Source organism: Ctenopharyngodon idella, chromosome 11 (assembly GCF_019924925.1).
Source record: "Ctenopharyngodon idella isolate HZGC_01 chromosome 11, HZGC01, whole genome shotgun sequence".
In the NCBI taxonomy this organism is placed as follows: domain Eukaryota; kingdom Metazoa; phylum Chordata; class Actinopteri; order Cypriniformes; family Xenocyprididae; genus Ctenopharyngodon; species Ctenopharyngodon idella.
This window is the reverse complement of record NC_067230.1, coordinates 23,436,697-23,462,276: the sequence shown is the minus strand read 5'-3', so window position 1 is coordinate 23,462,276 and position 25,580 is coordinate 23,436,697. Positions and strand designations below refer to the sequence as shown.

The window sequence follows — 25,580 nt, the reverse complement described above, 5'->3', positions numbered from 1 at the left end:
GTGTCGGTGTTTGCAATGAAATGATGCATGCTAGAACATAGTTGGGTAGACATTGTTTTAATTGTTATTAATTACAGCGGAATATACATTATAAACGCTGTTGGAGTCAGACATGCCTGGACTTAAATCAAACAACGTTAGGGTGCTGTTTCCCATTTGTACCCTAAAGAGAACACACAGACAAATAGTCTTCACAAAAGACATAGACAAAGTGCTGAGTGAGTAGTGATTATGTTTGAGCTAAATGTTGTGCATTGGTGATAAAAAAGTTATACGCAAATAACTTTCAGTTTACAGACTCAATCGATTGGATAGAAGCAGGCCCAGATGGGAACTGCAGACTTTTATCACATTAAATGTGGTGGAAATATATAGGTAAAAGCATGTTACACATAACAAAAAATACAAGACACGTATTGGTAACTGAAAGGAACATTAAAAAAGCCAAAATTTTAGCAGTGAGGGATGTAAAGAACATTGAAGATCTGCGTGGGCCTGATAGATGTAAAGTGATGGCTGTTGTCTAAATGGAAGTCACATTCTTATTGGTTGGTTGTATTGACAACTACTGTGTGTTGTTCATGTCAATCCTGTCAAGCAGAAAAGGGATGGACCATGTTCTCAATTCAGCAAACAGTATTCAAACAGACTGCGAAAACTCAGCAAAACAGTTCAACATACAATAGGAACAGTCTTAACATTTAAATAAAACAAAAACAAATGTCTTTCTAAGTACATTCTATGACAGACTCAGAAGTCAGTCCACTAAAATAAAGAGAATGACAGATATACATCTGTGAATTCATGGAACAGACAAATTGAATGCTCACATGACAGAATAAACGCTTTTGTTCCTGATAGATTGTAAACCTTTGGCCTTACAAGACTTCACAATGGCTTTAGTTGGCACAACAACTGCTTTAGACAAAAATGTGGCAGTGATTTCAATACTCAAAGGTGGAATAAACATTACGAAATGTCTAAAGTAGAAAAGAGAGCTGTTTTCGATAACCATGAAAGATGCAAACTGACCACTGGGCCTTATTTGCATTAAAGGCTTACATTCTTATGCAGACATAAATGGTAAACTGATAAAAGAGTTAAATACATTACATTCTAAAAGGACACATCTTTTACTCATTGCCAAGCCAGAGAGAAAAAAAAAAAAAAAAAGAGAAAATGAACAGCCATACACAAATATGAGAATCAACGAATATTGACTAATTGTCTAATATATTTCATCTATTCTGTGGGATGAACCTGAATGTTTATATCCCTGCATTCAACAGCTCACAATGAAAAGCAAATGGGCATCCTCTTTGGATGATAGATGCTACAAGCCAATATAAGACAAGCTGTCTATGGCTATTATACCATGACAGATGAGTTGTCAGTACCTGCAGGTATACTTCAGTATGGCAGTGAACCAAGAAACACTCAGAAACACCTTCACAATATCCTTCAGCATACATTTAAGGCAGTCAAAACCCTGCTCATTCAGTCATATAAGGTGAATGAAGGTAAAGTGCGACACTATTTGTCAGTGTCGTTTTTTTTATATTAATATCAGGTTCCAAATGGCTAACAATGTTCATAAAAATCCACTTCACCTACATTACCGTTCAAAAGTTTGAGGTTGATTTCAAAGATTTTTTTATGTTTTTGAAAGAAGTCTCTTATGCTTACCAAGGCTGCATTTATTTGATCAAAATACAGTAAAAACAGTAATATTGCAAAATATTATTACAATTTAAAATAAGTTTTCTTTTTTCCGCAGTTAATTTTTCCATTACTTATTATTATCAATGTTAAAAACAGTTGTGCTACTTAATATTTTATTATTTTTGTGGAAACCATGATACATTTTTTCTTTTCAGGATTCTTTGTTGAATGGAAAGTTCAAAAGCATTTTTTTGAAATAGAAAGATAACATAAATGTCTTTACTGTCACGTTTGATCAACTGAATGCATCCTTGCCGAATAAAAGTATTAATTTCTTTCAAAAAAAAAAAAAAAAAAAAAAACAACTCACCCCAAACTTTAAACCAGTATTGTATATCCACCCAGGCTATATCACACGACTATCAGGCTCCATTTTGACAAAAATGTTGGTAGACGCAGCCCTTGGTAGATCAGTTTTCTATTTTAACGCTTAAAACTAGCTTTCGTAATATTTTAGTACTCTAGTACTAAATATCTTCTGTTAGCATGATTCCACACCAGTCAATTTAAAAGTAAAAAAAAAATAAATGTGACAATATATAAAAATCAAAATAATGGTGCTTAGCAAACAAAAGAAATTCAGAATCAGTGACATTCTACATGTTTTGTAGCGGGTTAACAAGGCTGGTCATAGATTACCTCTCGCAGGCGACCTCACCACAGCTGGCGACAGCCAAACTGTTTATCTTGGCAGTCCTAACAGCTGGCTGATGGGAGGATTACCTGGCACCACGGAGACAGACTGTGCCAACGTACTGCAGATTAAAGGATGTCAGAGCGTTTATGGACAAGGTGTTAATCCAGTAGTGATGGAATCACATTCTAAAACTCGGGAAGGATGAAATACTCTCAAAAGGAAAATCAGCAGACCGCATTACTCAGGAACAAAGTGTTTCATGTCACTAAAAGTAACCTGAAAATACTCAACAAGGAAACAATATGTTCCAGAAAGTGACTTTCAAACTTTTTGAACGAGCATATAGAAGATTCATCATCTCTTCCTACAAAACAAAAATCAACAGTTGCATGGCAGTTTAACCATGAAAGACAAACACAGCAGAACATAACTGAACATAATGACTGAACCTGATTGCTGTTGCTGAAAATTATCTACGTACAGCACACTGAAAGAGTGCTGAGACAACAGAATCAACAGAGATATAAATAAGAACAGAAAAAAAAACATGACTTTATGATGTAAATGCCAATAATCCTAAACAATACTGTATAGACTGTACTTGAATGTGTAACTTGAACATGAATAATCCTAATCCAGTCCTGTGAAAGACAGAGCTCATGTACTGTAGGTAGATAAGGTAGAAGTTTTAATCAAACACCATATCAACACAAACACCTGTGAGAAATGTCTGTTTAAAGTGCACCATTGAAACGATACTATTTCAAAAACCAAAAAGAAAAGCTTTCGTAAAAATACTGAAGAACATATTTCACTAGAGTTACTGAAATGAAAATGCTCTGTCACTCTCTTTGGGTGGGGGATTTTATGAGCAACTTCAGTTGTTGAGCAAAGTGCCTGCCGTGATGATCAACGTAAATAAATAAAAATGTAATACTCAGAAGCAGCTCTATGAAAGATGATAAATTCACCTCAAAGTCATGCTATATTGCTCTGTTTGCATTGGTATTCAAATGCCAGGAATCCTTAATACAGCTATTTTGCATATTTTATATCCATCTAATTTCAATCTGTATTTGTAAAATATAATTTGATGAAATGTACAGCGAAAGCCTGAATGGAAATGTGCTGCGTTTCAGGGGCCGCTCAAAAATCTCACCGCGTCTCCCACCTGCACTCCCCGCTAACAGATCAATAACTGCATTACGTCTTTGAAACCCTTTTACCAGGTCCCGAGGCAATGCTTTTATCTCTTCAAAAACATGCCGTTAAACGGATTAAAATAAAACCGCCAGTTATTCAGTTTGTTAAATGAATCATGCGCACATGCAACCGAATCCCCGCGAAGCGACCGCTGGAAGTCACGTCGGGACGGAGATACAGACTTAACTTTCACAACCTTGAGCAAAGCTGCTTGTAAACCATCGCTCGTGCCACAGGCAAAGTCACACTTATTCACCAGCTGGTGGGGTCTAGATCGCAGAGGGAGACACGGAGAGGCCCTGGGGGCCTCTGCTGAAATTCATTATTCACAGGAAATCCAGCTCTTCAGGGATCTGGGCTCTAATGAACTGACGCCAAATACAAGCACTATCTGATCTCCATGTTTAGGTTAGTATCCTGTTTTGAATGCCAAGCTCATGGGAAACATTGTAAGACACCGGCTACAGGTAAAGTGAGACAAATAGCCATCATGGGACGTTGATTTAATGGTCTCGCATGAAAAGTAACACCGAACCTGTTTAGGAAGCATCAGTTGTATGTTTTATATAGGGATGATTCAATAACCTGCAGTATGAGTGTGAAATATAGACCTAATCTGCACTGAGAATTCATATCAGAAAACAATGTTTGATAAAGAGAGGAAAATAATTCAGAAACAATAAGTACTTTTGTTACAACCATAAAATGCACTCTGTACATTATAACTATTAACACACCAATAATTCATTAAATAATCTCCATGAAATATAGAATTATTACACATTAAATATTTATACATTCTCGTGTATAAACTAAAGCTCTTACAATTCCACAGATTTTTTTTTGTCCCCATCCCTAAGTTTCCATATACAAATACATAGATTCATATCATCGTCAATAAGATATATTCAACAGAAAACTGAACCCAGATGTAATGAACAATAATACAAATTCTATCAAATGTGGATGCTTTAAAAAACAAATCTGAGACATAACTATTGCCACCTTCTGGCCAGAAGTGGCATTGTGTACCACTGTATGAACAATAGCATTCCATAGGTAGCCAGGAAGGAAAAGGAGAAACCAAGTACACTAGAGGCCACTAGGGGGCCTCCTCCTCTAAAGAGCCGTTTCTTTCAGATCGTTGAGGTTCGGCATTCTCGCGCGAGCGGCTCTGGTAAAGCCGATACCGTTCTGCCCACCTTTGTTTGCCATTTGGTCTGGGTACGGTGCGCCCTCGGCCCGATTCAGAGCGGAGACGTGCCAGCTGGACTCGATCTGCCCTGGCAAAGGGTAGTTGTGGGGTTTGCGGCTCTTGGTATTGGGGGTGACGCTGCCTGGTGGGTGCCCTCTGACCTCGTTCAGGTTCCCTTTGGTAGGGGGGTTGGGAATGGGCTGGAAGCGCAGTTCTGCCGAGCGATCGGGAGGTGGGGGCTGATTGGACGTAGCAGGAGAGGAGAGGTGTAGGAGCTTCCGCAGGGATTTCAGAGGCTGGTTCTGAAACGGGGAAGCAAGATTAAAAATTAAGTCTGTTTGGGTTGGCAATCATAAAATATCTGCAAAGTTAATGGATACATATATTCAGCAAGGATGCACTAAAGGATTAGTTCACTTCAGAATTAAAAATTCCTGACAATTTACACACCTCCAAGATGTTTATGTCTTTCTTTCTTCACTCGAAAAGAAATTAAGGTTTTTGAGGAATATGTTCCAGGATTTTTCCCCATATAGTGGACTTCAACAGTTACCAACGGGTTGAAGGTACAAATTGCAGTTTAAATGCAGCTTCAAAGTGCTCTACATGATCACAGCCGAGGAATAAGCTAGTGCAAGATGAGCATTCGTGTTTAAAAAGTATATAAATTTTTATTTTTTTTAGAAAATGATCCCTATTCCTCGGCAGAGCCCTTTGAAACTGCATTTAAACTGCAGTTTGGACCTTCATCCCATTGTTAACTGTTGAAGTCCACTATGAAGTCCACTTACTGACCCCACACTTTTGAACAGCAGGAACAAACAAATCAGATCGTATTACTATCGGATCGTATTAAGTTTTTCTTACCTGAGGCTGCACATCTGCCTGCTTTTCAGGCGGCCAAGTGTTGTCCCTGTCACGATCGCGATCCCTCTCGCGGTTTCGATCCCGGTCACGCTCCCTGTCCCTTTCCAGGTCACGTTCCCGGTCACGATCTCGGTTGCGGTGTCGACTGCTGTGATGAGATGAAGATTTGACTGGTCTCTGTATCACTAGCTGCTCCTGCTGGGCCTCACTAGGAACCTGGCACACAGATCAAACCACAAAACCAGTAAAATCACCTGAACGCTGGGATTTATGTACAATTTCTGCCTCTCCCAACAAAAGTTCACCCATAATCACGTGCATTAGGCCAGAAGACTGGAAACGTTCCGGAATACAGCCCTGCGAACCAGCTCACAGCCTCCATTTGTTTATGACAGAAATAATTTAAGAATTAAAAAAGGATTTAATTCCAATGATCAGCTGTTTCTGGAGAAGATGGATTACTGAAGATAGATAAAGAGCTGAGTGTTTCGGGACATGCCCAGTTTCTGACCTTTTGTACAAAAATGTGCAAATGTTTTCAAGTGTGTGTGTACAGAAGACAGATTTTGTATGTTTGAAGACATTTTTAACCACTTCTCCTGCTCTCTCTCAGGTTCGGAGAATGGTAGATGAGAAAACGTGCATCCTCTTTGAGCAGGCGCTGCTAAAGACGGTCATGAGGTCTAACATGCATCTAATAGAACACATGCTGATGCTTTTGCGATGCTAGCAGTAACCTAAGCGATGATGTGTAAAACACACAGTACCAGATCTGTTACTTCAACAACTAAAAAACAAATTTCTTGACCTAATGTGATTTGAAATTGATTATCAATGATTCATTATATAAGACAACATGGAATATTAAACTGAGTTTGTCTGTGCCGCCAGCTATTGAGCCCATAAATTAAATGCGTGTGGTTTGTGAAAAGATGAATTAGGCTTACTTAGGTTTTGGTTGTAAATTAAAATTGAATATATTAATTTACACATTAGCACAATTAATTATGTAAAAATAACACAAAAGAACATTCTTTTTTGTGATTTTCTATGATTTACTCATCTGACACATTAAATGTATTTTCATTCGTATTTGTTGAGGGAAAAAGCCCTCGAATGAAAATATATTTATTGAGGCAGATGTGCATATATATATATATATATATGGATATACGCTATATTATACACTGACCGGCCCCAAAAAAAAAAAAAAGTCGCTATTTGGATTTTATTAGGCAAATACTTAAGAGTCTGTAGATGGATTATTATTTTTCTAGCGTGTAATATGTTTTGCAACGGTTCTTAAAAGTTGGAGTGTGTAGCTTTTCATTTCTTAAACAACCAAGTATTATGATTTATCATGGATATATTCCAGGATGACTATGTCAAGTTTCATCAGGCTCAAATTGAGAAAGAATTGTTAGGAGGGAGCATGAAGAATCATTTTCACACATGAATTGGCACTGACCTTAACCTCAGTGTAAGTTTTTGGGATGTGCTGGAGTAGACTTTACAGAGTGCTCACCTCTTGCATTGTCAATACAAGATCTTGATAAAAAAATGATGCATCTCTTGATGGAAATAAATGTTATGATGTTATTTCCATCAAGAGGTGCATCAGTTTTTGGCCAAGATCTTGTATTGACAATGCAAGAGGTGAGCACTCTGTAAAGTCTACTCCAGCACATCCCAAAGACTTTCAATGAAATTAAGGTCTGGACTCAGTGGTGCCAATTCATGTGTGAAAATGATTCTTCATGCTCTATGAACCATTCTTTCACAATTTTAACCCTGGTGAATCATTGTCATCCTGGAATATGGCCATGATGTGTCTTCCTACATGGTTGTTTAAGAAATGAAAAGCTACACACTCCATCTTTAAGGGTTAAAAGAACCGTTGCCAAACATATAACATGCTAGAAACATAATAATCACTGTAATAATGATCCATTCGTAGATTCTGAAGTATTTGCCTATTAAAATCCAAACAGGGACTTTTCATATAAATAAAAATCAGCCTATAGACTGAACAAGGTAATACACATGCGCATGATGTCAGAAATTCGCGTTTTTGTAGTTTACATGAAGATTATAAAGGTATTGTTTTCAAAAACTTGCACTTTGAATCTTGTTTTCAAAAGTTTGCATTTTCAGACCCCCCAAACACTGTTGTCATGAACGGCCAAAATGTATAAAAAGTTTTTCGTTTTTAGTTGAAAACAGTGTTGTGTAAACAGCCCCTTAGATTTACCCACAATTTTTGAAACTGCATCTATCTAGCAGTAGATTACACATTAACATAGATCTGGACCTGATGTTTTACTTGTTAAGAAATCTAAAAAAAAAAAAAAATCTAAAAATAACTAAATAAAAATAACAAAAAGACATCCAGTCATAGAACACCTATACATTTAGCATAACATGCAATGGAGGTGTGTTTATTTGGTAGAGCGGCGCGGTTTTATGAGAGCAATACCATGGGCTGCGGGACAACAGGGAGCACTTTGACAGAAGAGTTATGCTTTAAGCTATTCTTTGAGTTAAAGAGGGGGAAAAGGCTTTTCTTGATGCTCGGGTTCCTTCCCGCGTTGCCGTCCGTCTGCAATATAAGACGCACAAAACCCCAGTGGCTCATTCTATTAACACCAAACATCTTTTGTTGTTGAATACAGCAGATGAACATACGGTCCTCTGGCTCAATATTTGTGGTCAGAGCACAATAGAGGCAGATTCTGCCACACACATGCTGCTCGGGTCTGTAATGGTCTCCATATGGCTATTATGGGGAAATGCTACTGAAGGCACTGAACTGCACCGAGAGTCTCTGTTGGATTCTGTCGGGCATGAATTGGACAATGGGACAAGTGGACGGCCTCCTTTTTGGGATGATATGCCCACTTTTGCACTTGTCACCTACATGCTAATTGAGATGACTGAATGAACACTAAGAGGGGAAAGCTTGTCTATCAATTTAAGCCATAAAGGGAGACGGTATTCCTCTATCTTAGACTACTACCTTGTGTATAAAATACATCATTTAAGTTCAATGACTAGCAGACAGACATACACAAACACAGCAGCTAAGCAACACGTATACATGTGAAATAATAATAATTTAAAAAAAATGCACACACAAAAAAGGTCTCCTGGCTAAAGTATTACTATCTCCTTACTGCGTTTGACACAATTTTTGACAGTTGAAAAAGAGAATTATAATGAGTAAATGAATGAATGGGACATTCTTACCGGCTGTGACTTTTTCTTTTTCTTCTTTATGGCTCGAAAAAAACCTTGTTTTTCTTTTTGTTTAGGGACCTCTGGTGGGTTCATGACCATGGCCTCTGAATTATTCCTAGAAATGAAATCATTAAAAGTTGAATCTCACAAAGAAACACAAGGAGCTCTGGGTCATACTTCAAAAAAAAAAAAAAAATAAATGAAATAAATGAAATAATAAAATAAAATAGAGAAGTACATTTCCTGTCTAAATTTTCAAATAAAAAATAAAAATGTCATTGTAATACAGACATGAAAATCCAGACAATTTTTATTTTATTAATTTTTTTTTGTTCATGTTTTTGTTGGTGAAATAGAACAGACATGTTTTTGATGTCTTTTTTTAACATTCACCCTATTACATAAGAAATGAACAGCCATATTATCTGAGAACTGGGTTATGAAAGCAAATCAATAAAAACACACTAAAATTATAATACATTTCTGCCTATGACCAGGTTTGTTGAATTTAGAGAGAATGCAAAGTGGGCATGCTTTATTATTTTCTGCACCCACTGATGCCAGACATCTCAATACCACCGGGAACACTCCTTATTTTTACCTTAATTTTCTAGTTTTTCATTTGAAGCCAAATATATCATGTTGTCACTTCCAGCTTATCAAAGCATTTCATCTTACAGTGGATGTATATGGGCACAGAATGATTTATTTGCCTCGATTGAGGGTGTGCTGCCTAAACAAGCATGTGTGCTCACCAGGGGTCAAAATTGGTCTGACGTTTAGGGTGGTTTGTCATGGCTGTGCTTTCTGCCGCCACCGCAGGCACTCGGCTCTGTCCGGCGCTTTCATGGAACGAGTTGTCAGGTCGAGGAGAGGGGACTGCACAAAAGGACAGAACAAAAGCTAGAATCAGAGATTAACTCAAATATTGTTACCCCACAAATAAATAAATACATACATACACTAGCGTTTGGGGTCAGTGAGATTTTTAAAAAAAAAAAATAAGTTAAAGGGTTAGTTCACCCAAAAATAAAAATTCTGTCATTTATTACTTACCCTCATGCCGTTCCACACCCGTAAGACCTTCGTTCATCTTCGGAACACAAATTAAGATATTTTAGTTGAAATCCGATGGCTCCGTGAGGCCTTCATAGGGAGCAATAACATTTCCTCTCTCAAGATCCATAAAGGTACTAAAAACATATTTAAATCAGTTCATGTGAGTACAGTGGTTCAATATTAATATTATAAAGCGACGAGAATATTTTTGGTGCGCCCAAAAAAAACAAAACAAAAAAAAAAACGACTTATTTAGTGATGGCCGATTTCAAAACACTGCTTCAGGAAGCATCGGAGCACAATGAATCAGTGTATCGAATCATGATTCAGATCGCGTGTCAAACTGCCAACGGCTGAAATCACGTGACTTTGGCGCTCCGAACAGCAGATTCGATACACTGATTCATAACGCTCCGAAGCTTCCTGAAGCAGTGTTTTGAAATCGGCCATTACTAAATAAGTCGTTATTTTGTTGTTTTTTTGGCGCTCCAAAAATATTCTCGTCGCTTTATAATATTAATATTGAGCCACTGTACTCACATGAACCGATTTAAATATGTTTTTAGTACCTTTATGGATCTTGAGAGAGGAAATGTCATTGCTCCCTATGAAGGTCTCACGGAGCCATCGGATTTCAACTAAAATATCTTAATTTGTGTTCCGAAGATTAACGAAGGTCTTACGGGTGTGGAACGGCATGAGGGTAAGTAATAAATGACAGAATTTTTATTTTTGGGTGAACTAACCCTTTAATACTTTTATTTAGGAAGGACACATTAATTTGATCAAAATGATGTTCTTTTGGAAAAAAAAAGTATCAGTTTCCACAAAAGTATTAAGCAGCACAACTGTTGTCAACATTGATAATATAAGAAGTGGGGGGTGTTGTGGGTTTCTCCCTCTGCCAAAATTGCATTAGGTTTAAAATTACATTTTAAAATATACTAGAAAAGTATAATAATATTTCAAAATATTAACTTTTTTAAAAATTTTTTTTTTACATATTTTTCATCAAATAAATGCAGCCTTGATAAGCATATGAGTCTTCTTTCAAAAACATTTTAAAAAAATCGTACTGACCCAAAACTTTCAGTATACATACAAAACTGAAGGTTTTTTTACCAGCACACCAGAATCCTATCCCAAAACCTCAACAAATGCTTTTCAACAGGGAACAGTATAGCAGTATACAGTATATAGCATGGCATTTTATGAATTATCAACATGCACAGATTAAAACAACAACTTAGCATCTTGTTTTTCACAGAGTTCATTTTTAGGGTACCTCTATAAAAGCTTCCCACTCTACGAGGCATCGAGTCGCTGTAGATGATTCTATTCTCCTTGGACGAGGTTCCATCCTCCATATGAGTGTCATGGTACATCCCAGCCTGAGTTACAAGAGGATGGTCACACTACAGGACAGTATGAGACTGTCGTTCCTACAACTTGCTGTACATACTGTTTTACTGTAACTGAATATTTGCTTGGGGAAAAAGGAATGATTAAGAAAGAGAACCAACAGATTACATGGATAGTTCACCCAAAAATGAAATTTCTGTCATCATTGACTCACCTTCATATCATTCTAAACCCGTGTGACTTTCTTTCTCCAATGGAACACAGAAGCAAAGACTTTTGGCTTTGGAATTTCAGTTTGATTCCACTATTGTAAGGCATAGAAAATATGCCATATATATGTCATATGAATCCCTTTTATATTTTGTGTCCTTTCTGAAGCTTGAAAGATTCTTTCCCTACATTGTAATTGCATGAAAAAAGAGTATAATTTAATTCACAGAAAAAAAAGAGTCAAATTTAGAACAACATAATGGTGCGTTAATAATGACAAAAAAAATATTTTTTTTTGTGTGAACTGTCCCTTTAATTGAGAACTTAGATATTTAATGCTGAAGACAGGAGCTAGCAGTTAATGTAGTGACATGAACATTTACAAAACATCCATATCAATGGCCTGAAAGCTAAATGTGATTTGCTTTTATGATCAATGCATTAAAAAAACAAAAAACAAAGCGGCATGAAAAGCAATAGCATCTTGTGAGAGAGTGAATGGATGCGTTCTGAGGGTCCTGTTGAGACCTCGGACCTCGTTTTTTGGGCGTTGTGAGTGGAAGGAAGCTGTGTTGTCCCTCGTAGAATCTTTAATCGGGGGGCGAGAATGAGGCTTCTCTTTGGGAGACTGGTCATTCTGCAGACATAAACACACAGCAAAATAAGCAGACACTGGGAGACACTGGGAGTGTGCATGTAATAATCAGATAGAACGAAACAAAATGCATGAATGCAGGATGCAGCAGAGCCGTATCTTAAATTAGATCACATCCACACACGCAAACATATCACAATCGAATCTCCTGAAATTATTATGGTGAACAAGCCCTTTTTGTATTATTGCTGTTTGCGAACGGTAGAGAAAATTTGTGAAAAAGTAATATTCAGACAAAGATGGACACATAGATAAGAGAGTGTCCTCAAATGCTGATCACAGGAACCAAAAGAGATTAGCATTTTAGCGAGATCAACGCCTAATACACCACAGGACACGGAGATAAAACGAGAGCAGGTCACTGACCCTGCTCAGATCTTGCGTGAGTTCTTCTCGGGAGGAACTGGTGTTGTGGCGTGGGAGTGTGCGATGCTGGAGCTGCGGCGAGAGGAGCTGTAGGCTGCTGGCACGCGTCGGCACTCCCTGCCCGACCACCAAATTCGTCTCCTGGCCGTGCGGTCGGTGTCGCTCTCTCCGCACGTACATGGAGTGGCGATGAGGTCGCTGCTGCGAGGAGAACGGGCTGGTGTAGCCGAGACCGTAAGGATAGGATTCATGTGGTGAGGGCAGATTGTGTGGATGGCCCCCTGCTCCTGCGGCCCTGCTTGGGTCCAGAGTGTCAGAAGCCTTCGGTTCATCCGGCGTCTTTTTCCGTCCTGAAGAACGTCGCGAGTCTAGAGTGCCCCCTTCTAGGCGCGTGTTCCCTCGGCCACTAGGGCTGTGGCCCTGCCGCTCCGCTCCAGCGTGCCGTTCACCTCTGGGGCTGCCAGGAGCCGCGTTTAGATCTAGACAGCTGGATGGGAAGTAGCGGGAACCTGAGCCCGATCCCACCATGGGATCGTCCAGGTGGAGTCGTGTCTCTGCGAGATTGTTCACGGACTTAGCGTCATTCAGCGCCCCATGACTCTTGGACAGGCTGAGGAAGGACGAGGAGCTTTTGGAGGAGGACGTGGAAGGCATGGATCCGTGCGAGGATTCCATGTAGTTATGGCGACTGTGCTTGTCCCCAGACTGCAGCGTGCTGGTCTTCCCTTCCAGGAAGGATGAGTGGCGGCCTGATTTGGACGACTTGAGGTACTTGCCCGTAGAGGTGTCCCCTCCTACAGTGGCACCTCCAACTTTAGGCCCCAGGTTGAAATCAAACTCAGTCTTTCCCTTCGAGTCTTTGGGGCTGAGGAGGTGCGGAAGGTTGTTGTTGGCCAGATCTTTGCTGCAAGACGCTGAGCGGCTCAGGGTCTGGGCCTGGTAGCTCTTGGGGTGTAGCGTGGGACTCAGGGTGGATGAGGTTGGCATGTTGCTGCCGTTCAGGAAGCTGTCGGTGCTCCGGTGGAGGTCCTCATGGCGCGGGAGAGACGAGCAGTCCTTGCTGTTAGCGCGCCGGTGACCTGAACTCTTACTGCCGTGGCTCCTATAGGGATAAACACGAAATGTTTATATTCTGGACATTCTTTCAACCAAAATCAAGAGGTGCATCCTGGGGTGATTTTTAAATGATATTGAAGGAGTGCAGTACCATTGGGTGGTAGGTCTTTCTGTCTTGCCTTCATAATATCTTGTCCCTACTTACTTTCTTACTTGGGAAACATGTTATGAAACAATCATCATTTTGACAATTGCATTTGCTGCCACTATTTGCACGGAAATCACACATCTCACCTTTAACCTAGTATATAGAAGTAGCAATTACTGACCGGCTGGGTATGGTGTTGTCTCCATGGTATGGTTTTCTCTTTGAGGAGCGAGGTGGGGTGGGTGATGGGGCAGCTGGCCGCTCAGGCCCTCTCAGACCCTGAAACACTGGGTGGTTCAGACACTGTTCTGTCAGAAAGCGTTCGGTGGGGTTCAGGCACAGCAGGTTCTGAAACAGTGAAAAGAGAATGAGAAGAGGCACGGTAGAAAAATAAAACCCATTCAAAGTCAGTCTTAAATAACACTTTGCACGTGGGGGTAATATGACATCTGCAGTTAATTTTAAAATAAATCCACACCAAATAGATCACAACTGTTGGGATTTGAAAGGGAAAATGTTCTCTAATGAGTGTTTCAGACTGCTTTACCTTCATTAAATCCAACATGAGTCCATTGATAATGCCAAGGTACCTTCTATCAAGCGTCTGAGGATGACTTACAGAAGGAAACTATCACAAAAACACATACATACATAGTTAAATGCAGACAGAGGGAGGACTAAATAATAGAGCGGAAGAATTGCATAGTTCATTATGAATACGGAATACTTTGGTTAAATGCATTAAGCGGTGAAGTACTACTAACTATAAGTAACTTTGCAGCTGCATGTCAATTAACTCTTATTAGAGTATTAGTAGACTGTAGTTAGCCCGGGACACAACTGGCCGTCGGGCAATGTCAGTCCATTTTTAAGCTTCGGCTAACTAAGTTTTCCTGGTGTGTTCTGCACCGTTGGCTTTAGTTGGATGCCGTCGTTTTTTGGGGGCCGATTCAGCATGTAGAATCAGTGTCAGGCCGTCGGGCGAGAGAGAGAACTCTGATTGGCCAAAATGCGAGAATAATAGCAAAACAATGAGCAAACAAGTCAAGGCGATACAGACAGAAGGCTGTTCTAATTTTACGTCATGTACCTAAGTGTTCCTGGGCGAATGTTTAATATTAACGTGAGCCGAGTGGAATATAAAAAGTGATCAGCATTAATGTTGTTTACGGTTTGTGTATCTGCAGCCTGCAGGTGCCGGCGTTGTGCCGAATTTGGACCCCCTGCCAGATTATTACCCCCCTAGTATTGGAAGGTTTAAGAGTAGGGGGAGGGGTTAGGATTAGGGGTGGGGTTAAGATTAGGCAATCAGGTAGCGACTTCAAGGAGGGGGCTAATAATTTGGCAGGGGGTCGAAATTCAGTACACCGGTCTCCCTTTCTGAATTCCGAATATATATGAAAAAAATACACAGACACAGGCGCAGAACGCGCGTGTTGGCTGACAGTCGACTGTAGTGCATTTTTTTGCCCCGATGCAGGCGATGCGAGGTGACAACATAGTCAGCGTTTATCAGTGCTTGTTCTTTGGTGTAGATTTGGTGTGGCTCTACTCTTAGGTTAAGGTTAGGTGTTAGGGTTCGGGTTAATAACTTGACATGTAGTTGAAAAATTACTTATAGTTTGTATAATGTCTGTTGGGGGAGCATCAAAATAAAGTGTAAGCAGATATTAAGCAGACAGTCTACTAATGCTCTAATGAGAGTTAGTTGATATGTACTTGCAAAGTTACTTATAGTTAGTAGGGTGTCTAAAGTAGACCATCGAAATAAAGCGCAACTTTTATGCAACATACTAATTATAGGCTGACTTTCTTTAATGGGCTAGATTTCTTATCTTTAAGCTAATCTACAAGCAAGATAAAAAAATAAACTTTCATTTTCATCTATTTATTTGGTAAGCAGCAAGGTAATTAGCTAGATAATATACGTTCAGTCAGTCTATACCGCAAAATAAATGCCTACAGGGTGAAAATTAATTGAAAATATGGCTAAGAAAAGAAAAGGTCTAGCATCATTCATTTGTAGATGCCACCTATGGAAACAAAACATAATTTAAAATGTGATTTGAGTGTCAAAAATGTCTAAATACTTTTTGAGGTTATGTACTGCATCTGTGAGTCTATGTGCATGTGTGTGAATATTATGTACTGTGATCAGTCCTGTCAAGGCAAAGCCAGTTGTGTTTCACACTGGCACACAGCGATACATGAGTCATAGGCAGCCACTTATTCAGAATACTGGGATCCATGCCATAGGAAAGGAGAGGAGAGAAGAGGCGAGGAGAGGAAAACACAGAACAGGACAGAGGAGTGAATCAGAAGACAGGTCCTTACTCTTAGTCCGGCGAAACGAGGGTTGTTGTAGAACAGCTTCATCTGCTCTGGTGGTAAGGGGCCCAACACCTTCTGAATAGTGAAGAGCTGGTCGATTTCACTCTCGCCTGGAAACAGGGGCTGCCCATCACTCAGTTCTCCCAAAATACACCCCACTGACCACATGTCCACCGCCTTCCCATATGGAGCTCTGCGAGAGCCAAGAAGACAAATATAAGTCAAGTATTGACCTTCACTTGAGTTTTCCATTTCCTTGTCGATAATTTTTATTTCAATACATAGTTTAACCATTCAAGCTGTTTAAACAGCTATATTAGTAAAATAGTTTGAGTGCTTTTGTCTTTCATTGACAGACTCAAGACAAAAAACAGTTTTCTTAAGAAAATGTACAGTGTTTGTCCTTGGAAAAGCTGCTGTCATTAGAGTAGGGTGATGAAGCCAGGGTGTTGCAATGCAGTTGTTTTGGCATTCAAAGGGGTTTTTAGCATGTTGCTTTGTGGTTGCTGAGTGGTTTCTGAGGATGTTGCTAGGGTGGTTTCCAGGGTATTAAGGTGCTAAGGTGTTCAGGGTTATTTCTAGGGTGTTGCTAGTTGTTTTTTTAAGATTCTCTGGGTGGTTTCTATAGGGTGTTGCTATTTGGTTGCTTTGATGTTCAGAGGGTTTTTAGCATGATGTTTTGTGGTTGCTAAGTTGTTCAGAGTGGTTTCTATGGCACTGCTAGGTTGTTCAGGGTGGTTTCTAAGGAGTTGCTTTGAGTATCTTTTTGTGTTCAGGGCAGTTTCTAGGGTGTTGCTAGGTGGTTGCTGGGGTGGTTTCTAGGGTGTTGCTAGGTGGTTGCTGGGGTGGTTTCTAGGGTGTTGTTACTCGGTTGCTATGATGTTCAGAGCATTTTTTTAAATGTTGCTTTGTAGTTGTTAAGGTGTTCTGGGTGGTTTCTAAGGTGCTGCTATGCAGTTGCTATGATGTTCCAAAGATTTTTTTTTTTTTCTTTTAAAATAATGCTTTGTGATTGCTAAGGAGATCTGATGGCTTGCTAGAGAGATGATTGCTTACTGGCCCAAGACAAAAGACCCCACACCAAGTCACTATAATGTTCTCAGCAGGGGCTGTATTACAGAAATGTCCTATCTTGATTCTTGACTTAAAATATGAAAAGGTTCAGCATCCTAAGTGAAAATACCATGGCTACTAAACAGATAGGATAGCATTCTAACTTTCTAAGCATTCTAAGTAATACAGGTTCCCTAAATAGAGCTCCTTCAAAGTAAAGGACCGTTTAGACCAAGAACGATAACCTTAAAGTTAACCATAACAGCGTCCACAACAACACACAATATTGTTCTGTTTATTATAAGCACGTGCTGCAGTTATGTTTTCTGGTAATTGAAATGCTTGCACTCTTTAAATAAATCCAATTGCTTAGAAAAGTAATAGCAATACTTTTCAAAGCTGCACATTCATGTCTGTAGCACAAACGGTGCAGGGCGATTTACACACTAAAGTGTCATGCTTAGGGTTAAGGTTTTGTTCAAATCCCTAACTCTAAGTTTGAACAATGGCACCCTTAATAATGAAAGAGGGATGAGGAGAGATGCATGCAGAGACAGAGGCAGATAGATAGACATAACACTGAGACACAGATCTTTGCACTAACACACAGCAAGAGGGAGGGAGAGAATATTTGTGTGGGTGGAATTTAAATGGTGAGAGTTTCAAAAAATGTTCCACTGCATTCATCTAGTCTAGTGGCACACACTAGAAAATAACGTTTCAATGGAGACAAGGACAAATAATCATGCACCTCACTCCTGATGTCACATCTAATGGATATATCAAATCAACATTTTTAAAAAGGATGTGCCCTCAATGCATATTAGCACTTGTGTTTGAGGAGGATTTGATTTTTTCATGCCTTTTGGCTTTACAGAAAAGATTATTTTTTATTTTACAGTTATTATGTCTCTGGAAACAAGGTATACTAGAAATCCCCTTGAAAAATAGAGCAGGAAGTTCATATATCAGGACTTACCCCAGGAGCAGTTCAGGTGAGCGGTACCACCTGGTCGCCACATACTCAGTGTAGTTAGCATCACTGCCTTCTGAGAGATTGCGGGCAAAGCCTAGGGGGTGACCAGCCCGGATAGACAGATGAAGGGAGAGAGGAAAGCGAAAAGGTATCTGGCATGAGCAAGACTGCGCACAACATTCGGAGATCTTAATTAATCTTGCCATATTCTTCCCTCTAAAAATAAAAGTCTTAGAGAGAAGCCTGTGGAGTGAGTCATTCTCAATTTCCATGGCATTCAGTGTGGAGGCAAAAATTTAACCCTGAGTGAATAATATATACATTCCATCAGGAGCAGAACCTGGAGGCTGGGAAGTACAATATGTGATTTATCAGGTACTGAGACGACAGCCTGTGTTTTGATTGTATCTTCTAGATTCACAATACTACCAGCCAGTGCTGGGGAAGCTACTTTGAAGCTGATTCTCAAGCTACAAGCTACTCATAATTTAAATTACAGTCAAGTTATCATTTTGAAAAAACAAAGAGTATCTAACTATATTGGGCAAGTTCAAAGTTATTTCAGGAGATAATATTGCTAATACATAAAATATATGATTAAATTTAGAATTATTCTAAATATATATTTATATAATGTGTGTCTATATTGCTTATTTATACAATTATATCATTGTTTATTTCTATAATTATATCACCTTAATTTATAATTCACAATCTGCACTACTATTTAAAAAAAAAAAAAAAAATAGTTTTGAAAACAGCTGAATGATCATCATGCTAATAAAAATTTAAAAAGATAGTTACAACTGAATAAGTTACTCCCCAACACTGCTAACAATGTCCTTTTCTGTGATAAGAGTGGATATATCAGTATTCTTCCATTTCAGTCTATGAAATCATATATCTGGGACGACCCAAAATCAACTTAAAATTTGCATTACAGAGAATAAGCGCTTTCACTAAAACCTTTGCATACTGTGTGATTTGGACAAAAACTCTTTAATTCCCTTCCACTCAAATCCAATTTCAGATCTTTTTTTTGTTTTCAGACGTCACAGCGGGACTCATGACGCCTGGAAAGGAGACCAAGCATTCAGCGAGAGAGATCAGTGTGAATATGGGGGTGGCGGGTCCTGAATCAGACGAGTGAAAGCCTCTGCTCACCAAAATCACACAGCTTCAGGATATCATTGGCGCTGATGAGGAGATTTTCAGGCTTGATATCTGCAGATTAGATAAACAGGATGGATATTTTCTTAGTAAGCTCAATTTGTGTACACAAAGATTACATTAGCAATAAATAAGAAATGTTGAAAATTACATAAAATAAAGCCATGACAGATCGGATTCCTAATGATGTTTAAATTAACTTCCTTAAATACTTCAATAAATTAAAAAGAGAACTTCATAACAGAAAAACCCACATACTAACATTGAAAAACACACACATTTACACTACTGTTTAAAAGTTTGAGCTTTGTAAATTTTTAAAAATCTATTTAATCTATATATATATGCATTTTTTATGTTTTTAAAAGGTACAAAGTACAAGTTACCTTTAATATAGTGTCAGATAAATTAAGAAATCTATAAACAATACAGAGATTGGCATACCCCTGTGAACGATCTCATTCTTGTGGCACCAGTGAATAGCTTTGATCAGCTGAAAGATGTAGCTTCGTACTTTATCAGGTGGCGCACCATTGGGCAATTCCTCCAACAACTCAAGCATATTCTGAAATATATAGCAAAACACTATCTGAAACACATCATTACAATCATGTCATTTGAACTACAAATCAGACCAATACAAGGTATGAAAGTAAAAAAGTCTGTTTTGAGCTGACCTTTTCCACATATTCAAACACTAGATAGAGTTTTCCCCGTCGACGAAAAGCCTCTTTCAGTTCTACGATGTTGTCTTGCTTCAGCGTACGGAGCATCTTGAGCTCTCGTAACGTCGTCTCTTTAACTTCCTCATTCTCTGCGGGAACACACAAGGGGGTTAGGCAAGATTGAGAGAGGGCTTGTGTTTTCTAGAGTAAAATAAATGCGCTATAGAGCTCTCAAAGGAAGGTGACATTATAAAAAGGCACTTCACACAAATAGTGTACACTTTGGGATGCCATTACCTTTTTAAAGTATTCTCATGTCTTTTTGTTGTGAGAATTAGATATGTTAGATAAACTATCATTAAATGTCTCTATTCCCCTTTAAAATGATGACATCATTTGGATCCTTTCTACAGCCTGATGGGAAGACAATCTCATGCCACTTATTTTTTAATAAAATTTGTGCATTTAATTTTGATTTTTATTCCATGCTGTTTGCTATAAAATAAAAATCACAGAAATCAGGTTTAAAACTGTATTTATATTTTGTAAATAGAAATTCAATCATTGTGTAAAGCGTATATACTAAATAACAGGCCCTTAGAGTCTGTAATAAATAATGTAAATTATACTTTATGTCATGGTAACCATGAGAGTGTTGTAGTTCATTTCAAAGTCTCCAACCAGTAAATTACGTGGATGAAAAAGCAAGCATTTGGTTGTAGCAGTCTTTTACCTTCACTGTCCTTGAACTTCTTAATGGCCACAAGCTCTTTTGTCTCCTGCAAACCAGATATGTAAATCAGTTTGAGCGCTTTCTCAAACACAAGCTTTATTTGCAAGCTGTTAATGGACTCAATATGTAAAACAAACAACTGAGAGTTGCACAAAAGAACTGAACCTTAGACGAACCACTTCCCGGCTGTATCAAATAAGCCACAAAGGGGTATTTTTCATGACAAAGCCCCTGACAATGCTTCCGCTAAATGGAACAATGTGCCTGTTTTCAAAGAATAGATAATAATTTTATATTAGGATGTCTAATTATTAGGCGGAAGTATTGCATGCACATATTTAGCCATGTGTTCAGCAGCCCATGCGGTGGAGAAATGTTCACCCGCTGTCAGTCACACAGAGTCCCTGTCATCTGTGGTGTTGGACGGAGCCTCTTTTGCCTATCTTTGTCATTCAGAGCTCTCAATTTGCACTACAGCGCCCTTCACAGTGAAAGCATTAGCTGTATGATCACGCTAGCTGCTAAAACCCATCCATTTATCACAATTCTACACAGTAAACACTCACTCAGGAGAAATTCCAGCCAGTATTATAGACTATAGTGCCCAGATAAATGGATATTAAACCATTATTCTTCAGGAGTCTGTGTTTTCTGTTGCCTGTGTATTTCAAAAGCAGTATAACTGACAGCAGCTAACAAGTCTGATATAAAGGGAAACATCTAAATTGAGAGAATTATTTGGCATAGCTACAGTGTCGCAGAAAAGTTGTGCAATACAAGAAACACATTCCATTCAGCACATTCAACAAAAAAAGTACCATGGTTTTACCATGTTTTTGGACATGTACCAAGGTTATGCAATGGTATTCTTTGAAATACTTAAGAGGGCCATGTAAATACCATTAGATACGAATATGGTATTCAACCAGTATTATGGTACAGCCATGTTTTTTCACGTACCATAGTATTTTTCTAAGTACCTTGGAGTAACATGTAACATCCGATGTTAAATGAATATGGTATCTTTCAGTACCATCGTATACACTGTATAAATTAAACTGTGGTGCTACCATGTTTTATTTTTGGAACCTGGTACGGTACCATGATACTACTATGGTATTTTTGGAAGTCGCATGGAGTACTAGGCCTGTCACAATAACTACTTTAAAATAAATACTAACTAACTACTTTACAATAAATGTAATATCCTAAATAAACTTGAATAAATGGTAAATATTTTCTAAAAAAGTGCACAGTAACAAGTAAAAAAAAAAAAAAAAATGCAAATGCACAAAAGGCACTATGGAGATTTTCCATTTACAGATTTTTCCCTAACCTTCTTTTCTCAGTAAAGTAAGGGTGCACTATTGCTGAAAACACAAACCCTACTTAGCAGTCAGATGTCCGTATGAACAAAGACATTTATATTTGCACCGGAACAGTGGATTGCGGCTTTGAAATCGAGAGCATTCGGACTTGTTCTTCCAAACTGTCTGTAGTTGTCAGGAAAACACTATAACATCTCAAATAATGCCTTTTTTTCACCCGTCGATGACTGCTCTGTGTAGGAACTGCAGATAACAGCATGATCGGCAAAATGTTGGTGACATTCATTATCATGTAAGCATAATGAGCGATGTATTATGTCACCAAAAATTATTGAGGTCATGTACATATATTGCGCAATAAGTCGATATATTGATTATTGCGACAGGCCTATGGAGTACCATATGAAAAAAACCTATACTATACATACACTACTTTACATCAAAAGTTTGGGGTCAGTAAAATATTTTTGAAAAGAAATTAATACTTTTATTTAACAAGAAACATTAACATTAAATTGATCAGAAGTGACAGTAAAGGCATTCATAATGTTACAAATATTTCAAATAAATGCTGTTTTGAACTTTCTATTCAACAAAAAATTGTTACAGTTTCCACAAAAAAGCAGCACCACTGTTTTCAATACTGATAATAATAAGAAATCTTTCTTGAGCACCAAATCAGATGATAAAATAGAATGATTTCTGAAGGATCATTTGACAGTGAAAACTGTAAGTAATGATGCTGAAAATTCAGGAATAAGTTACATAAGTTAGGAATGAGTTACATTTTAATATATATTAAAATAGAATATTTTTTTATTAAAATGATAATATTTCACAATATTACTGTTTTCACTGTATTTTTGATCAAATAAATACAGCCTTGGTGAGCATTAGAGAATTAAGAGAGACTTAAGAGTATTACTATCTGATAACATCACTGTACCGCTACAGTACCTCTTTATAAGGGTTATCAAGTCAACAAGCAACAACAATGCACATTTTTCTGTTTTCAGAAAATCCTCCAACTAAAAGACGTGTTTGTCAACTCTTGGACGAAATCCATAAAATGCCCAAACCCTGCAGATTTCAGCACATCGCTGAGGCTTGCATTTGAACCAGCTGCAATTAAACTGAAAGAAAATCCCAACTGAAACTCCCACAACAAGGCTGGATCCAGCTAGCACTACCTGACGCCTCCGGTCAGTAGCAAGTGCCTCGAAGGCTTCCTCATACTTCTCCTCCGCAGTGGAACTACAAGTCATTTTCACTTTAAGCACAGCTTGTCATGAACAGATATGATTCATGATCAGAAATGATTAAGAGGCACAGCATGCATATGGGGCTGGATAAGGGAGTAGCTTTTCCATATTGAATTACCCGGACCCCTGCATGGGCTACTAGCTGAAAGACCTGGCTGCTTTAATTACGCTGCACGGTCAGGCTTTCCTTTGGTATTAAAAGCATTTTTGTTAGCATAGTACAGTGGCACAATATTCCAATATGGGGTTCGTTTTCAGGTTCACACTGAACAGGAAGTCTCTTTGAAATCACAATCAGAACAGTTCTGCAGGATGTTGTGCAGAATAGCATGTATGTCTGAATACACCTACTTTCATAGTACGAAGTATGCAGAAAGCTGCACATTAAATGAGTACATTCAGTATTATACCTGTTGACATTCTGAAGTATGCAACCAGGGAACATTAAGGTAAAAAAATACACATTTCAAAGCTAAAATGCTGGACATAGTATGTTTAAGAACGTATTTATAATACATACTTGCATATCTACATACATATGCTTATGACTTCCTCCAGAGCAAGGAATCAACGAATAATTATACATCATCGCACCATAGGCCCCGCCCACTGGCATTCAGTTGCCTAAATGGTGACATTTGCCTACACTGGATGTGAGTGTCACATCGCGTCAAAAACAAACAGAACCCATAATCACTGACGCTGTCTACACTGGATATAGATGCGTGTTCAGTTTTTGGCATACTCCACGCACTCGAGTCTGTCGACAACAGGACAAATGCAAGAGTGAAGGAACGTTCGCATTGACGAGTCTAATTTATATAGCTCTTTTGCATCTCTGTATGGACTTCAGGAAGATCCCAGCATCAGAAACTGTTTCCAATGAAATGATTTTAGCCAATCATAACAGTGGCCATTTACTGACAAGCCTTAAAGGAGCCACCCCTTAAAAATGGAACATTTTAGACAGAGGGTCAGAATGAAGGTTGAAAATAATAATTTTTCTGCATATATATTTGTTTGGCTTTTGCGCAAAACTTTATTAACATTATAAATCCATGTCATGACCCCATTAAGTTCTACCCCTTTAGTAATTTTGTTATGTAATTTTATAAAACATTTTACAATATTACTATTTAGGTTTAATTTATTTTTAGTTCCATTTTAGTTTATTTATTTCAGTTAGTAGTAATTTTAGTACTTTAACTAAACATATTCTTAATGTTGCCTTGGATACTAATTGAAATACAAAGTTCTGTCATAAAAAACTCTAGATGGCACAGGCTAATAGATCCTTAACTCAACCTGCTTGCAATCACATCATTCTCTATAGGGCACAGCTGATTGGTTCCAGCTGTATCAGTAGCCAATGACCTTGTGTGCTCATCCTTAAATACTTGGTTATCATTTGCCTTAGCAGTGCACTTTCAGAAACCCTCCACCTTCCCCAGCTCCACCTGTATAGATCAGCTATGGCTAATTCATGTACGCTACATTGTACAGCAGCAGCATGTCTTGCTTGCTCACAGCAGCATTTTTTATTTTATGTACTGGCAGTAGCAAGTCCAGTACTTGCTCTGTAGCAGCAGCAACAATAACCAACAGCAGCACCAGAAGCGCAGCAGATCTATTCCACCAAGACCAAATATATTAACATTGTCATACCCATTACCATGCCAAACACTTTGAGAGTTGTCATGACAGAAATACGTTTTACATCTAATATTTATATTTTATTTGCATTATTTCAATTAACAAAGAGTTTTTTTTTTTTTTTTAAGTTTTAATTTTTGTTAACAATTATAACCCTGGTCCAATGTCGTCTGGACCACAATGACTTTCAAAAAGTCTGTTTCACAGAAGAAAGAAATGCATACAGCTTTGGAACAACACAAGAGTGAGTAAATGATGACAATTTACATTTTTGGGTCAAGTACATACTATACTTTAAGTACATACTATGAAAGTATGGGAATTAGGATGTAGTCTGTATCCTATATTCAGGATGAAGAAAATTCATTATAATCTGTAAATATTTGCTTTTGCATTTCGTAACAAACTGAAAAAAAAGTGACATCATTTAGGAATCAGATATTTTTAGTCTCTTCACTTACTTGACAAACCTGTCTGTCTCTCAGAGTATATATAGGGGGGTGAATGAGTCATGGACAGTGAAGAAAGCGGAGGGGTTGGGGAGATCTGAAAGGTGTTTATGGAGAAGCTGAGACTTTCACAGCTTCAAAAACCCACCACACACACAGCGTCCGTGTCTCATATTTCTAATAACCATGGAGACCAACCCATAATTCTATTTACAAAAGTGCATATGCACTAAAAATATGCCT

The 25,580-nt window shown here is 38.3% G+C and overlaps 1 protein-coding gene across 3 annotated transcripts in view; it reads right to left on the bottom strand.

The window, feature by feature from the left end:
- Window positions 1–41: 41 nt before the first annotated feature.
- Window positions 42–25,580, bottom strand: part of cdkl5 (cyclin-dependent kinase-like 5) — a 38,303-nt gene continuing 12,764 nt past the window's right edge. The window contains exons 4-19 of one of the 3 annotated variants that reach the window (XM_051913106.1): window positions 20,646–20,691; window positions 19,925–20,061; window positions 19,692–19,812; window positions 19,242–19,301; window positions 18,081–18,171; window positions 16,052–16,241; window positions 14,265–14,345; window positions 13,899–14,065; window positions 12,514–13,615; window positions 12,028–12,129; window positions 11,206–11,311; window positions 9,617–9,740; window positions 8,871–8,976; window positions 8,101–8,223; window positions 5,625–5,840; window positions 42–5,059 (exon numbers count right to left, since the gene is read on the bottom strand). In XM_051913106.1, coding sequence (XP_051769066.1) covers window positions 4,682–5,059; window positions 5,625–5,840; window positions 8,101–8,223; window positions 8,871–8,976; window positions 9,617–9,740; window positions 11,206–11,311; window positions 12,028–12,129; window positions 12,514–13,615; window positions 13,899–14,065; window positions 14,265–14,345; window positions 16,052–16,241; window positions 18,081–18,171; window positions 19,242–19,301; window positions 19,692–19,812; window positions 19,925–20,061; window positions 20,646–20,691 — 3,150 coding nt within the window. In that variant the 3' untranslated portion in view covers window positions 42–4,681. The remainder of the gene's footprint in view (window positions 5,060–5,624; window positions 5,841–8,100; window positions 8,224–8,870; window positions 8,977–9,616; window positions 9,741–11,205; window positions 11,312–12,027; window positions 12,130–12,513; window positions 13,616–13,898; window positions 14,066–14,264; window positions 14,346–16,051; window positions 16,242–18,080; window positions 18,172–19,241; window positions 19,302–19,691; window positions 19,813–19,924; window positions 20,062–20,645; window positions 20,692–25,580) is intronic. The other 2 variants (XM_051913107.1, XM_051913108.1) reach the window with 2 other exon arrangements.